This window comes from Camellia sinensis, chromosome 2 (assembly GCF_055761805.1).
Source record: "Camellia sinensis isolate YWXY chromosome 2, ASM5576180v1, whole genome shotgun sequence".
Classification (NCBI taxonomy): domain Eukaryota; kingdom Viridiplantae; phylum Streptophyta; class Magnoliopsida; order Ericales; family Theaceae; genus Camellia; species Camellia sinensis.
In genome coordinates, this window is record NC_138962.1 from 150018320 (window position 1) to 150036107 (window position 17788).

General features: G+C 37.0%; 1 protein-coding gene across 1 annotated transcript in view; it reads right to left on the minus strand.

Annotated features, from left to right (window-relative positions):
• Window positions 1–2571: 2571 nt before the first annotated feature.
• LOC114296166 (WD-40 repeat family protein / notchless protein) overlaps window positions 2572–17788 on the minus strand; it is a 38954-nt gene continuing 23737 nt past the window's right edge. Inside the window, exons 8-13 of the mRNA XM_028240445.2 lie at window positions 12938–13048; window positions 6878–7015; window positions 3577–3719; window positions 3421–3475; window positions 3051–3107; window positions 2572–2928 (exon numbers count right to left, since the gene is read on the minus strand). Coding sequence (XP_028096246.2) covers window positions 2845–2928; window positions 3051–3107; window positions 3421–3475; window positions 3577–3719; window positions 6878–7015; window positions 12938–13048 — 588 coding nt within the window. The 3' untranslated portion in view covers window positions 2572–2844. The remainder of the gene's footprint in view (window positions 2929–3050; window positions 3108–3420; window positions 3476–3576; window positions 3720–6877; window positions 7016–12937; window positions 13049–17788) is intronic.

The following is a 17788-nucleotide window of genomic DNA, read 5'->3' on the forward strand; positions in this document are numbered from 1 at the left end:
GTTTTTTCACCAATCCTGCTACGGACGCCCCTTAAAACCCCAATTTGACTACACTCGTGCTTTGCGGAGTGTCTCTAATCTTTTTGTTTTTTTCCACATATTGACTATATACTCTCTCCTTTTGGTCATACATGTAAATTCTAAAAGCAACACGGTCGTGCATTTACATCTATTCTATTATATAAAGTGTACAACTCAAGTTAGTGTAAATTGTCACTTTTTTCCATTCCCAAATTGCCCATATACAACTACCTCTATATAACTACCACAAAATTTGATTCTAATTGTCAAATCAAGATCAACCAGGACAAAAATAAATCATTTGGTCCAACTCTTCCCACAATCTATGCCACCATTTGAAAAGTGTGAACTTGATCTTTCACATGAGTTGCTATGGAACAAAAAGACCAAGCACAGACTAATTAGTTGGCCAGCCATTTGGCTTAAATAGTTGTCCTAAATCGTAGAAAGGATAGAGGTCTTGACCATCCTCCAGAAAATGACAGACTGTTGCCCGAGGGCCGGCAGCCCACCAACAGCAGAGACAATTTCAGGATTGGAAAAGATGATGCTAGAAATAAAGATTATTTATTGAGTTTGATGACAACTTTAGGTGAAATAAATAAATAATAAAAATAATAAAACCAACTGGTAACAAATATTATTTCCGTTTTCAAGTAACATGTGATGAGCCATCTTTCCAATGGAAAAGGACTTGGTAGTTCAAGAATTGAAGTTTAAAATACGCCTTGTAAGAGGGGATTGAAACTTAGCAAACCTCACCCACAGATTAAAATGCTATGCATCATTTCTGTAATGCCAACAATGGTAAATTAAATTGATAAAAAAATATTAATAAATAAAGGTGTAGCGCAAAATAATAGTGAATAACATAGATTTAAGGGTAAATTATACTGAACTCTCCTGAGATCTATAATAATTACAGAAACCTCTCTTGAAGTTTTTGAAATGACAATAACCTTCCTTGAGGTTCACTTTTCTATTTCACTTTCCCCCTTTTGTTTGTTGTCTGTTAATGATGCTAATAGAAGTTGCTAAGGTTAGCAAATATTTCCATTTCATTTCCTATTTTGCCCTTTTTTAATGTAGTGCAAATCAGAATAAAGAAGTTTAATACATCATAATTACAAAGGAATGCAAATCAGAATTACAAAGGAATGCAAGTGCAAAATGGATTTCAAGATTAGAGGCATCATAAGTCCAGCACGACAAAGATTTCAATGCTTGTCAAACATCAATCTGCATCCATCACAGCTAATTTGGATGTGAACTGCCTAATATGGTCTTCAGCTAATTTGGGTATGAACTACAAGCTCATCATGCCCATCACTGCATATCTTTCTGCTAATACAGTTTGCTCCAGCAGTAATCCTCAGCCACTGTTGCCACTACAATTGCAAACCACCACCATCTAATCACCCCCCAGAACTCCACTCTCTTCTCTCCATCTCCATAGGTGTTCGACAAAATGCCCCTATAGTGGCTGGACATTAGAAAAAAAAAATACAGAAAATGCCCAACCTCCTCCAAACTCTACCCCTCTCCACTGCGCACCATCACCTTCACACCAACATACCCATCTTGCACCACCACTATTACCACCAAAATCCAGCATCCACTACCAAAAATCTCACGCAACCCCACCACTCCAACCCTCACAATTACACCACCATAAGACCACCGCTGCAAATCCACCATCACAGATCCATAATCAATCTACAGTAAGCCCTCACAAATCCGTCAGACGTAGATGCACTGCAAATCGTGTGTGAGAGAGAGAGAGAGAGAGAGAGAAGTGAGATAGATCCGAAGCAACAGAGTTGCCACCAGCATAGTCATCATAGTCGATCGACCCATCACATTGCAACTATCACCGCCCACAGCCACCAATTCCCCTGTTTCTCTGTTTTCTTTCGATTTCTATAGTCTCAATCTCTTCCCAGTTCTTTGATTTCTACCATTTCTTCATAGGGGTTGATTGGTATAGAAAGGGATGGAGTGAAAAAAGGCAAAGATGAGCACATTGAGAAGAGATGAATACAGTGGGTGGAAAGAGTGACGAGTATGTGTAACAGTGTGAGAGGGTGGAGGGATACAGTCCTAGGGTCAAAAATGTAAAAAGACCTTTGTTAACGTTGGTTAGCTGACATCACTGACAAGGGAGGTCAGTGTTATTTCAAAAACCTCAAGGGAGGTTTTCATAATTATTATAAACCTCAGGAGAGGTCAGTGTAATTACCCTATTTAATAAAAGAAAATAATCTGGGAACAATCAATTTTACAGAAGGGATAATCTTATTTTGGATGCTTGACTTCCATCCTAATTGATCAGCCAAGCACACGAGTCTGGAAATATATTTCGACTTCATTTCTAAGATCTAAGAAAACTATGGTCTAATATGAACCTGCATTCATACGAGTTTTATGCAAATGATCACAAATGCAAAATCAAGCTCAAACCACCGACAAAAATACACCAAACAATGCCTCAATATCTAAAATAATAAATAATATACCAAGCCTGCTGGTTATTTAAAACAAAAGTTGCACTTGGCAGGGAAACGTTTAGTTGAAAACAATAATAAAAAATTTGAAAATTTCCTCAATGTGTAGACGTGCAAAAACTATTTTTACTCTTTCCGGCCAACTACCAAACAAAATTCCGGGCCTTTCATGCTATACTTGCATGTTTATCAAATATTGCTATGGGCAATTCAAACAGTCAAAATCATGATATAACATAACCAATTGTTACAAAACTACACTGGCAATCTCTGAAATGTCTTTTTCATGCATATACAAATCTGTTTCTGCTGATGTATTCTAACCCATCCATAACTTCAAAACTCTATCCCTTCCACCAGAGGCTACCTTCTCACCATCTGGACTCCAATCAACAGCAAAAACCTTTAAAAACAAAAAAAAAAACACAAAACCAAAACCAAAAAGTAAAATGATTAATTATAATCTTAATCTGAAAAAAAAAAAAGAATTTATTTGACTGAATAGTTTTTGCTGAGAAAATGTACCTCATCTGCATGGCCTGGCAGGTCTTGTTTCAACTTCTGTGTCCGGATGTCCCAAACCTGGAGAATAGACAGTTTTAATTTAAGTCAATTGCGTGTAGATATGTTCAAAGTAAATATATATATATACACACACTTGACAATGCACAGTTAATCCAATATAAGACAGCACAAAGACTCAAAAGGTTAAGGATCGAATGCATAGAATATTTCTTGACCATTAAAGGAAAAAAAAACAAATGCCATAAATTTTCAAATGAAATGTTTTTGATACAACAAATCAGATGAGGGCTTTGTTATTCTTAACAACAATATAACCTAACCCCAATAGAACGTGCAGAAACACATCAAATCAAACACCCCTTAACATTACCTTCAGTGTCGAGTCTTTGCTCCCACTTAAAAGAAGCCTACTGTCAGCAGACCAGCTACAGCACAACAGGAAATACAAGAATTAGCTGTTCAGAAATAGGATGGCATAAAGACACATAATAAAGACAATTCAAAACACAATAAAACCAATTCAAACCTTATTTGATAAACAGGCCCTACATGGCCACGAAAAGCAGCAACAAATTTTCCTGTAATACCATTCCATAACTTGACAGACTTATCAAATGACGCACTTGCTACCCATTGCCCATCAGGGGAAAAGTAAACATGGTTCACAAGCTGTAGAATGCACAAGTTGTGGTCAACTGCTGATCTTGAGGAAAAATACAGTGAAAATAGATATGTGACAAGTTTCAATGATCTCTTTATAAGATGTATGGTAGATACAACAGAGCAGATAGCTTTAATTTAAGAAATAATGCATTCTTGCAACAAGAAGTTGCCTTCAACATTCTATTCGTAATTCCTAAAACATGTGCAGGCCAAATTGTTTACATGAGACAGAGAGAGAGAGCGAGAGCGAGAGCGAGCGAGAGAGATGCTAAAAACATGCAGAGCAAGCAACTGATTGATCTGTCAGGAAGAAGGTTTCCACCTTAGCCACTAGTGTGCTAGCTATGTTTGAGCTCAGTATATGAGGCTAATTTGGAATAAAGACATCTATTTGTAAACAAGAAAGTAGCAGTAACCATCTTAAACAGGTCTGGATGTCAAGATCTAGGTTAGTTGGAAAGTTGACCTCATACAAAAACAATAGACACTCACCCATCTCATTCAATTTTAAATAGGTGAGGTTGAATCATTCTTTATATATTTTCAATTGCTATGCTCTAAGAAGTATGGATACAGACAGGAGAGATGGATAGGATACGATCCAAACATGTCAATACAGATATCTTCAAAAGCTTAGTACACAACATTCTCAAGGGCATGGACACTTTCCCTTTTTCTTTCTTTCTTTTTTTTTTTTTTTTTTTTTTTTTTTTTTTTTTTGGTAAGGCAGTTTTTAGAATAGAGGCATCAAAAGGAATGTTGTCCATGTTACAAATAGTGACATATTTTGATGTTAGATAGAATTTACATGAAACAAAAAATATATATATATTCTACATAATATACATGAAAATGTTCAACAATTTATTAATTTTTTATGTTACAAATACATCTACATTTTATTCTATCAAATTATAAAGAATTGATTTTCCAGATTCCATATATTAAAAAAAGTGTGGAGAAAGTCCTAATGTCATTTTGTGAAAGCTGTGTTCATAAAAAAGTTGGAACATTGTTTTTAGAAATCCTAAAATTAAAAAAAGCCTAAAGGAGGAAGGGTTAATGTGTATAAATCGATATTGTTTGATTTCAGCACGGCTCCCAAGTTAGTTTCTTCAATTAAAAGCAAGAGGAATAATTAAAAAGTATAAATCCATATTGTTTGGATTTCGATCATTGGGCCCCAAGTTATTTTCTTCAAACTCGTGATGAGTTTCATGTACATCTGAATGATAGAAGTGTGTCTCCACGTGTCCTAAATGAGTCCAGTTCTAAAAAATTTAAAAACTAATATGCTATGTTTGGATGCATGTCTAACAAGTGTCAAGGAGTGTCCAACACATGTTAGACATGGACACAGCATCTTCTTAGAATTGTCTAAGATTCTTAGGTTATGCTAGTGCCCATAATCTTAAGTTAATTTATTTTGAAGTATACACTAGCTCCAATATTATAATCTATAATTCTATATACAAAAATATGCTGTAATGCATAAACAATTGCTCAATCATATTTTGGAAGCAAAAACTAAGGTCCCAGCCACCTATATCTACCCCAGGATCACTATTCTAGTTGCTGCTTCAACCCCCCCCCCCCCCCCCCTCCTCCTCCTCTTCTCTAACTGATGCTCTGTGTGTGTGTGTGTGTGTGTGGTCTCTCTTTTTTTGTATGTTCACAGTGTTTCCTTTTAAGATTTTGCTTTAGCACCCATGTCCCTGTGTCTCTCTTCTCTCTCTTCTTTCTTTCCCCCTCTTTTTTTGTGTGTGTTCTACAGTGTTTCCTTTTAAGATTTTGCTTTAACACCCATGCTCCTGTCTCTCTCTTCTCAATTTATCGCTTGTCTTTATCTCCCCTCTGTGTTTCAGTGTATTCATATGAATGTGTATGTTGATTCAATCTGTCATAGATTGAAGTAATTATGAAGAAATCACAAATCTGAAACTCTCCTAGCCTCCTCTTCTGCATATGCTAATCACCAATGACCAAACCCTTTACTTCTATCTTATTTAAATTTTTTCCAACAATTTTTGGGGAAGTGTGCATGTGGGAGATTTTTTAGGTGGTCCAGTTATTATGATTTTTGTTTCTCAAAGAACTAGTTCATGGAAAATCAACCTGATTTCAACATGTTTCTTTGATCTTTGTCTTCTCTTTTATCTCCTATTATTCTTCTCATGGTTATTCTTCTTATTACGGTTCTTATAACTTATTAACAATAAACACTGTTTGCTGTCTCCAGCCTTTAAATATACTTTAAATAGCCCACAGAAATCCTGATTCTCTTCCTTATCCTACTCTATCAAAACCTCAACCATCTCCAACCAATTTATTTTCGAGCCCTAACCCTAATTTTCCACGCTGAATTTGGAAATTTCTGCATGACTTTCACAATACCAAGTCCTTCTCATCAATTTCTAGAGTAAGGAAGTATTACTGTAATCAAGCCAGGTTCTCAAATAATTTCAAGAAGTCAGACCAACACCATAGCTATGAGCCAGACTGAACAGGTGACTGGACCTTTCCTAGAGGTAAAGCAATTTCTAGCGAGTAGGAACACCACATGCTGCTTTAATAGGTGAAATGATGGCAGAATTTAGCTCTCTCATCAATCTTACCTATTCAACGGATGGGATCAGAATATAAATAATTTACCCATAGATGCTACTAGTGCAGCCAGTTAACCGACAGTAAAAAGGATAAGAGTTTTAAAATTCAGATATTGTATCTTCAACTAAAAGAATATATATATATATATAGATGTAACATCTGAAAGGGAGAAACATATGAAGGGCAGGTGGGAGGGGGAGAAGAATGCACAGCAGTGGGATTGGAAATCGGCCAGAGAAGAGGTGATGATATGTTATAAATGAAGAGAGAACAAAAGTCACATACTGTTATTGGCACAGAGTATGTATCTTCAACTAAAAGAACATATATATATGTGTGTGTAACATCTGAAAAGGAGCAACATATGAAGGGCAGGTGGGAGGGGGAGAAGAATGCACAGCAGTGGGATTGGAAATCGGCCAGAGAAGACGCAATGATATGTTATAAATGAAGAGAGAACAAAAATTACACACTGTTATTGGCAGACAGTGATGAACCACTGGGTGTGCAACTAGAGATGCAAACTAGCATAACGATCAATTATCAAATACTTGTACCTGCTGATGACCTGTCATACGAGTTTTGGGGTGTTTGCTAACAGCAGGTTCCCAAAGGAACATGGTGAAGTCATCAGACCCAGAAACCAATCTTTCAGGGGCGTTGCCTTTCATTTTGTTGTACCTTTCCAGAGCCACCTGTTGCACCAACAAGAGGCCATATAATCAGTCACAGAGAAAAATGAATTGTCAACTTTATAACAATGGTTGGATCACAGGACAACTTGAGCGGAGAGAACATCAAACCCATCCAGGTCAACTAATCCAACTTAGCTACACCCTCCAAATTTTGTATGCCGAGGATGTGTAATCTCTAGAGAGAAACTACAGAAGTCGAGACAATGACACCTCCTTGCCCCCTCCATTCTTCAGTTTTTGTGGTGTCCTATTAGAGCTTTTCAGATCGATTTGCTAGGGTTTCTAGTTTCTGGCTTACCTATTTGGCTTCCTTCAATTTGAAACATCAAAGTAGAATCTTTCATACTGTACAAAGGGAATCTCCCTCCTTCCAAGGATAAGTCCACGAAAACATCAATGAAATCAGGAAAAACCTGCGTAGCTAGAGATGGCAATTAGGGTCTGTGACACCCGACTGACCCGAACCCTATTAAAATTTGTTCCCCGCTCCCCGATCCGAAACCAAATGGGGACCACTGTGAACCCCTAAAACCCTACCCGAGCGGGGAACGGTTTTCGCAGCCCGAACCCAATCCCCGCTTTCCCATTATTTAAAGAATGCCCCCGACCCAATTCCTAGCCCCGATTCTCTTTTTCATTTTTTGCAATTCCATTTAGAAACAATTGAAAACTTTTTGAATAAAATATATAGAAAAATTAAGTTTGAAAGTATAAATTTGTAAACTTTTTCTATAAAATATATATTTATAAAAATTAAGCTTGACTATCAAATTACAAACAAATAATCCACTAAATATATATTTTAAACTTGACTATCAAAATAAATCATGCGCACTAATCCATTTGCTTATTTCTCAAATATATTCAAAATAAAATAACTCATCTATATCTAATGTTGTTGTTATGCAAGTATAACCTTATTCTTGTCCAACATCATCAAACAACAAAAATAAAATCCATCAATTGTCCAACTACATCACAAAGTTTCATAGTCTACCAAAAAAATAAAATTCAATAAGTGTCTAACCGCATCACAAGTTCCATAGTCCACCAAAACAAAACTAGATCTTAAATGAAAAAATGAAGTAGCAATAACAAAACTAGATTAACAAATAACATCATGCATTGCAGTCCAACAACCTACAAGCTCCAACAAGAAGTAGCAATTGTCCAACGACAACAAGTTCCAAAAGTAAGCAAGAAACTAAGCAAATACATGTGATGTCAACAAATGGGCAAAATGTTAATCCTCAAAATAACTTGTATTTATTAAAACAATTAAAAAACACATTTAACAGAATTATTAATATAAAATTCAATGTCACTCATCCATTTCATCATCGACTGTTGCAAAACCAATTGATTTTTTGGACTCCATTAACACCTCCTCTTTAAACCTATTAGAAGAATTATAAAAAATGGAGTGTAAATTTAGTGACAGTAGCAATGAAAGCAGAGGAGAAGTGAGAATTGAGAACCAAGAACTGTCTAAAAGTGAACATTTACGTTATTTAGGGTCGATTATCACAACAGCGGGGGAGATTGATGCGGATGTGGCCCATAGGATTAAGGTGGGACGGTGTAAATGGAGAAGTGCATCTACGGTACTGTGCGATAAACGAATACCCACTAGACTAAAAGGTATGTTCTATAGAACGACTGTTAGACTAGCAATGTTGTATGGGACGGAGTGTTGGGCAACCAAGAAACAACATATAAATAAGATGAGTGTGACTGAGATGAAGATGTTAAGGTAGATGTGTGGCAAGACTAGACAAGACATAATTAGGAATGAGTGTATTCGAAAATAGGTAGGAATAGCACCGATAGAAGATAAGTTGAGAGAGAATCGATTGAGATGGTTTGGTCATATTCAACGGAGACTAACAGAGACAGTAGTGAAGAGATGCGATACTGTAACGGTAGATGGAAGTGTTAGGGGATGGGGTAGGCCTAGATTAACGTTGGCTAACGTTGTAAATAGAGATATGGATCTACTTAATTTGACTAACGAAATGGCCTTTGATAGCGCCGCATGAAAAAAAATGATTCATGTAACCGATCTCATTTTATGGGACTTAAGGCTTGGCCTGGTTTAGTTTGGTTTGGTTTGGAAGACAAAACCAAATAAACAAATCAATTACACCATAACCAACTTTGAGCACACATCAAAGCTTCCAATGTCTTGGGATGAAGCCTACTACATTGTGGACTCACCACTCTACCGCTAGTCCTAAAAGCGGACTCTGAAGCAACCGTGGATACCGGTATATCTAACACATCCCTCGCTATGGCTTGCAAAGTTGGGTACTTGTCTCCATTTGACTTCCACCATGCCAAGATATCAAAATCTTGATTTCTTCGTAAGACATCCTCCTCCAAATAATTATCCATCTTCAATTTCACATCCAAAGTATTACGCCTCGTTTTGCGAGAAACAAATAAATCGAACCCTGAGAGATCATCTTGAGCACTAGAACCCAAGTCAAAATGGCTTGAACAATCACCAATATGACCAAGCTTAGATTGATAATTCTTAAGCAAGTCGTAACAAAATTGCTTAAACCTCTCAACCTCAAAATCATAGTTATCCCCATAAAATTCTTCAAAATAATATTTTATCAAATTCTATTTGTACCTTGGGTCCAACACTACTGCAACTCCTAAAATGTGAAGAATAACTGATCAATACTTGTCATATTTTTCAACCCTATGCAATGCCATAGTCTTTACCACATCGTCCGAACACACAATCCACTAAGATAATACAATTTTAATCTCACAAACCTTTCGGAGTCGCACTAAACAACTCAATGATGTCCTAAGATATTTTCAATTTCTCACTAACTTTCCTAGCAAAACACCCAATCACTCTCTTTTATTGAAATTTTATATTGGGAGTCACTGGTATTCAAACGGAATATAACATCTTTTGCATTCTATGGCAGTTTGAAGCATAAAAAAGGTAAGAGTTCCACCTTGTGACACAATCCAAACACAATTTCTTAGAACAAGAGATGCACAGATGTTGGGTTGTTTCTATAAATTTCTCCTCTCTATCTTTTTTATGCTTCAAACTTTCATAGAATACAAAACATGTTTTCTTCCGTTTGAATACCCGTAACTCCCAATAAAGATTTCAATAAAAGCGAGTGATTGGGTGTTTGTTACAAAAGTTTTGAGAAATTAAAAATATTTTAGGACATCACTGAGTTGTTTAGTGCAACTAAGTATCCAACTTCAAATTTGACTTCCCCAAAGGTTTGTGAGATTAAAATTGTATTATCTCAATGGATTGTGTTTTCGGACGAGGTGGTAAAAACAATGGCATTAAATATGTTTGAAAAATACGATAAGTATTGGTTAGTTATTCATCACATTTTAGGAGTTGTAGCAGTGTTGGATCCAAGATACAAACTGAATTTGATAGAACATTATCTTGAAAAAATTATGGGTACCTCTGATTTTAAGGTTGGGAGGATTAAGCAAATTTGTTATGACTTGCTTAAGCATTATCAATCTAACCTTGGCCATATTAGTGATTGTTCAAGCCATTTTGACTTGGGTTCTAGTGCTGAAGATGATCTCTCATACTTTGATTTATTGGTTTCTCACAAAAATAGGCGTAAAACTTTGGATGTAAAATCGGAGATGGATAATTATTTAGAGGAGGATGTCTGACGAAGAAATCAAGATGTTGATATCTTGGCATGGTAGAAGTCAAATGGAGACAAGTACCCAACTTTGCAAGCCATAGCAAGGGATGTGTTGCTTCAGAGTCCGCTTTTAGCACTAGCGGTAGTGTGGTGAGTCCACAACATAGTAGGCTTCATACCAAGACGTTGAAAGTTTTGATCTGTGCTCAAAGTTGGTTATGGTCTATTGAGAATGAAGGTAATTGATTTGTTTATTTGGTGTTGTCTTCCATTTTTTATAATTCTTCTAATAAGTTGAAATATTTTTGTTTTGTTTATTTTTATTTTTCTGATTTTTTTCTTTAAAGAGGAGGCATTAATGGAGTTCAAAAAATCAATTGATTTTGCAAGAGTCAATGATGAAATGGATGATGGTGGTGAGTCCACTTCAAGTGTTGATCACACAATAAGTGACATTAAATTTTATATTAACAATTATGTTAAATTTTTTTTAAATTTTTTTTTTTTAATAAATACAAGTTATTTTGAGGATTAACATTTTGCCCATTTGTTGACATCACAGGTACTTGCTTAGTTTCTTGCTTACTTTGGAACTTCTTGTCACTGGACAATGGCTACTTCTTGTTGGAGTTTGTAGGTTGATGGACTACAATGCATGATGTTATTTGGAAATCTAGTTTTGTTATTGCTACTTCATTTTTTTGGTGAACCATGGAACTTGTGATGCAGTTGGTAGATTATGAAACTTGTGATGTAGTTGGACAATTGATGGATTTTATTTTTGTTGTTTGATGATGTTGGACAAGAATAAGGTTATTTTGAACGTATTTGAACATATTTGAGAAATAAGCAAATGGATTAGTGCACATGATTTATTTTGATAGTCCAGTTTAAAATTTATATTTTGGAGATTATTTGTTTGTAATTTGATAGTCAAGCTTAATTTTTACAAATATATATTTTATAGAAAAAGTTTTCAAATTTATACTTTCAACCTTAATTTTTCCATATATTTTATACAAAAAGTTTTCAATTGTTTCTAAATGGAATTGCAAAAAATGAAAAAGAGAACCGGGGCTAGGAATCAGGTCGGGGGCATTCTTTAAACAATGGAAAAGCGGGGATCGGGATCGGGTTCGCGGTGTTGGAACCGTTTCCCGTTAGGGTCGGGTTTCGGGAGTTCATAACGGTACCCATCCATATTCGAATCGCAAAGCGGGGAACAAAATTCAATCGGGTTCAGGTCAGTTTGGGTGTCATAGACCCTAACTGCCATCTCTACGTATAGCCTTGTGACCAGAATGAACTATTAGTGAGTTTGGAGGAGGAGTGCTAAAATCATGTTTGTTTGCAAATTGGAGCTTAGGATTTGTAGTCCCTTGGGACTAGCATGAGCCTTGAAGGAGAGGATTAGCAAAGGCCTCCAAGGGTTAGGTTTCAAACTAGTGAGGGGATTAGCTTGGAAAAAGACTCTTTTGCCCATTTTGTATGTTTGTGTGTGGTTTTTCTCTTTTTTGGTATTACATCATTATATATATATATATATAAATAATATGGTACAAAAAAATATTTATAAAATATAATTTTTAATATTAAAATATATCAAAAAAAACCAAAGGGTATTTATGGTATTTGATATAGTTAATCCCCTCACTAAAATAGATCACAAACAAACACAATTTTTCTTAGTCCCCTCACTAACAATCCTCACACTAACAATCCCACCCAACCTAAATCTGAAAACAAACAGGCCCCAAGGGAGTTCCCAACTAGCTTGCGCCTAAGCCAACTCCTCCCAAAACTACAACTACATTTGTGTGCTCCCCCTATAAAGCCGTACACGCCTTTGACAGCCCATACAAAACCATCTTCTAAGTTCTTTATGTTGCACAAGACAGAAGAGTTCCCACTCCATATTTTCATGGGTTTTAGTTAAGATTTGCATACACCGTGTATAGAGGTTGTGCCCCTTTTGGCGCTTTTAGTGGATCTCTTTATCTACAAAATTGCTATATTAATTTGAAGAATATTTTTAAGGCTTTATTAAAAACATAGAAATGGCCTGATAAATTTCAGATTTTAGAACCCAATGTCCATGTGCACGAGCCAGGCTCTCAGGACTTCCTTGAGTTAATAAACCCGTAAATGTATACTTGCAGAAAACATAAGGGGCTTCAAAATACAGGGAAATGTAATAAATGTCCATTAAAATCAGATAAGAGATGTTCTTTTAACAGATTGAGGCACGTCAAACAAGCAACAGTACCTCTTTCACTTCCTCTGGAGAGGAATATTGCTTTCCAGTATGATCAAAAGCTCCAGTGCGAAGAACGTATTCAGTGCTCAATGCAAGGGAATTAACCCAATGACCATGCCCCTAAAATCATAAAAGAACATACAAAGAAAGGTTATAAAGGAAGTCAAATAGAAAAGGAAAAAATCATGCATCAACAATTGGAATTCATAGAAAAGAGTGTAATCATTAAAAGGGAATGAAAATCACGAGTCGGGACCAGTGCCTTCAATAGCCAAAGAAGAAGAATGATGAATCAAAAGTGAATTGACAGGCAAAATACAGAATATGATTCTACACTGTCATTTCAGCAGATGTAATCTGCAGATTCAACATAGCTTTCTTTTAGAAAGAAAACATAAGGAAATCCACAATAGGTCACTTTTATATATTCACCTTGACAATTGCATTACTTGCACAACCTAAAACTTAATACACTCCAACTTGGACAACATTACACAATTAAGGGATAAGAAAATTCGATAGCATCCATCATGATCAACATTAGAAAAAATCAAACAGACCATTTAGATATTCCATTACGCACATCAGTCGACTGTGAATTACATTAGTACAACACACAAGTTGACAGTGTAGTATGCAGGTGTTAGAACCTTGATATTTGGGAACTGGCGGCCTGACACTTGGTGGCACCTTGCTCCTATGTTAGACCTGGACCATGACATGAGGGAGGCATGCCAAAACAAGAAGGTGGGCAATCAGCTATGCCATTCAGCTGCGGCACTCAACCCTTGGCCAAAGTATGGGCAGCATGGCACATGAAGGCATTAATATGACCTTAATGCTGAGTTGCCGTATACTTGTGGGTTTAACACAATCAGATGGCTTGACTTGGCTAGATAGCAAGGTGTGGTGCACACTTGGCTGGTTAGCAAGGCGGATGGGCTTGACCAAGACCAACAGATGGCACTTAGGGCTCTATTTGGTTGGTGGCTTGAGCAATTCGAATTGTCTAAGGCAAGACAAAAGCTTCCTAAAACATAGGGGCGGTTATGGGCGGTTATGCACAGAACAAGACATGCTAGCGAGGAACAAGGAAGGCTGAAATAAAGGAGCATTTAGTGGCAGTTATTTCTGTACATGTGTCCCTTATGTTTAGTTGCCTGTTTGAATTTCAAATGTTCTGATTGTAGCCTATATATAGGCATGGCCATGCAAACTCGACATTATTAAGTGTTTAGGAGTTCGGCATTTGGTTTCCCTTTGCAATAGTCGGTGCAATAATAAAGGTTGGATTTTCCTGTAATTGTTGTGTTGCTTATCTTGTATGCTTGACGAAATTTAGTTGTGTGTATGAGTTGCCTACATTGGCTGAGACCCAGTATTAGGCCTTAGTGCCATTGCAAGAAAATTTTATAGTCTGAAAACTAGCCCTATGACAGCAGGCATGGCCACAGTGAACAAATGTAAAATTTGTTAACGTTATTTATTTAAATTCTAAAGCAATTTTGTCATATTAAGTCACAAACAAAAAAAATTATAACTCAATTCAACAAGCCTTTGTCCCAATTACTTGAGGTCTGCTACATGGATCCTTTTCCTCCAATTGGTCTCATCCGCAGCCGCAGCCACAATTAAATTTAAATAGTCAGGTTCTTTCTAATCACTTCAACCCATGTTCTCCTAGGCCTTCCTCTATATCTGTCACTACCCTCTTGTGGATCAAATCACTACTCCTAACTTGTGCAGTAATTAGTCAACGATGGGCATGACCTTATGATCTCAAAAGACACTCCATTTTATCTTCATGTTGTGCCACTTCTAACTTTTTCCTAATGGATTCATTTCTTATTTTATCTATCTTTGTACCACCACTAATCTATCTCAACATTCTCATTTCGGCCACACTCATAACATATTTTTTCGTAACCGCCTAACATTCATTACCATACATGATGATAAGTCTTATACCAGTCATATAATATTTCATTTAAGTTAGTAGGAATCCTCAATACTCCTGAAGCACTCTTCCATTATATCCATCCCGCCATAATTCTATAGGTCAAGCCCTCAATCTCTCCATCTTTATCAATAATTGACCCAATATATAAAAAATTATCTCTCTTAGGTATCTCATGCCCATCAAATTTTACTATATCTTCATCCCTATTTCTAGTTTTGCTAAAATTACACTCCATATATTTTGTCTTACTACTACTTAACTTAATCCCTTTAGATTCTTAAGTACATTCTAGCTCAAAATTTACCCATACTTTGTTAACTATAATCAACAAAATAACATACACCCAGAGATATCCTCTTCAATGGTTCTAGTAAGCTCAACAATAACTAATGCAAAAAGGTAAGCACTAAATGTCAATCCTTGATGTAAACCTATTTTTACTAGAAATTCACTAGTTTGTCGCATAATGTTCTCAATTTAGTCACAGCTCCAATAATGTCTTTAATTATACAAGTATATCTCACTAAAACTGTCCATATTGTATCTCTAGGAACCATATCATATGATTTTCCGAGTCAATAAACAAAAAAGTCAATAAACACTGTTAGAATTTTCCATCTTTACCTTCACCTACTCCACTACACACTCCACTTCACCTACCTCTACTCCACTACACACTCCACTTCACCTAACCCACTATCACCTCCACTACACCTACTACCACATTACCTTCACCTACTCCACTACACACTCCACTTCACCTACCTCTACTCCACTACACACTCCACTTCACCTAACCCACTATCACCTCCACTACACCTACTACCACATTTTCTTCTATATATAGATTGTATAGGAATTGTAATTAATGCATCTTGTAATCTATCAATCAAGACATCAATCAATAATACATAAATTCTTACATGGTATCAGAGCAAGGTTAAGAATTTAATATTTTTTCGCTTCACCGGCGGGCGGCAACCTCGCCTTGGCCGCCCGCCGGACCTCAACCTAGTCCGCTAGAATTGTCTACTACATACCTACCTCCTCATCATATCTTCATAACATCTCATTCTCTCTCGGCATCATAGTAGCCGTGATACTGCTCATACTTCTGGACAGCGGAGAGAACATCGTCTTTCTCGATCTTTCCGCCGACGCCGGTGGCGAGATCCAAGGCTCCGGCTTTCGACATCACTCTCCCCAAATAGTCCATAGCAGCTTTTCCGAACATCGTCTTTCTCGATCTTTCCGCCGACGCCGGTGGCGAGATCCAAGGCTCCGGCTTTCGACATCACTCTCCCCAAATAGTCCATAGCAGCTTCTCCACCGGAAAGATACTCCTAACAGCAGCGGAAAAAAGGTGTTTCCCTCAGCCAAACAAGGCTCAATAGCTGTGGTCCTCATCAAAATACGTGTAATTGCTACTCCTGAAATAGTCGGCTTTCGACATCACTCTCCCCAAATAGTCCATAGCAGCTTTTCCGAACATCGTCTTTCTCGATCTTTCCGCCGACGCCGGTGGCGAGATCCAAGGCTCCGGCTTTCGACATCACTCTCCCCAAATAGTCCATAGCAGCTTCTCCACCGGAAAGATACTCCTAACAGCAGCGGAAAAAAGGTGTTTCCCTCAGCCAAACAAGGCTCAATAGCTGTGGTCCTCATCAAAATACGTGTAATTGCTACTCCTGAACTTGGTTTCCCTATCCTTGCTAACAAGCTTCTCAAATGCTTCCGGGCCATGTTCTTCTATGTACTTCTCAGCAGCAGTTAGAATGTCATCTGGCTTACTGAAGATGTCCTTCTTCCTTGGGACATACTAGACGTTAACAGTCTGCTGTGGGTTAAGAAAGAAAGGCCTCAAATAATGCTCATAAACATATGCAGCACCACTGATACTCTTTATGATGGTGGATATTTCAATGCCATTACAACACAGCACCTTGAAATTTATTTTATTTTATTTTCTTATCTCTCTTTCTGACCATTACAACACAGCACCAGCACACTTGTTCCCACCTTTCATCATGGTCTCCACTTTCTTTTTCTTTTTTTATATTTATTTTAATCCATCTTTTTTGAAAACAAAACCAATATCACTTTTTTTAATTCCTTAATTTATTTTAATAACATGAGTGGCCTCTCTTTTCCACCATCTCCCTCTTTTTCTACACAATATTTTTGTACCACCGCCCACTCCATGATTTCCATATTAATATTATTATTATTATTATTATTATTATTTTCACAAAAAAAATAAAATAAAATAAAATAAAATAAAATAAAATTCATTCCAGTTGATTTTTCTGCCTTACCACACCTACCATTCGAGTTTGCCAAACACACTTATTTTATTCATGTCAGGATCAACCCCGATCATAATTTTACACGAGAAAAAAAAAAAAAAAAAAAAAAAAAAAAAAAAAAAACCACCATAACACACCCAACACCCACAGTGGGATTTTTCTTCTCTACTCTGCTGCAGATCTCTTCTTCTTTCCTCCGTCCTGGGCGGCCCTTGACGGTGCTGCCTCCGTGTTTCCTACGCCGCCGAGCACGTTCACTCCTCCATACTCCTCCACTGCAGCATACGGCGGACCTCCAAATCGGAACATCACAGTGGCCTTCCGCTTCAGCTCCTTATTTTCTGCTTTCAGCACACTTATCTCTGCTCGCGCATCCTTATACATGCGTTGGAGCAGAGCCAGCTGGGAATTTAAATGCTGCACCTCATTTGTCCTACTCTGCAGCCGGTTCGACAAATTTGTGACCGCCGTCATGGTTTCCACGCATGACTTCAGAGTATACTGATTAGCCTCAATATCAGTTTGCATCGCCATTTTTTGCTCCACCGACCGCATCGGAAAGTTCAATGGAGCAAAACCAGAGGTGTTTGGTTG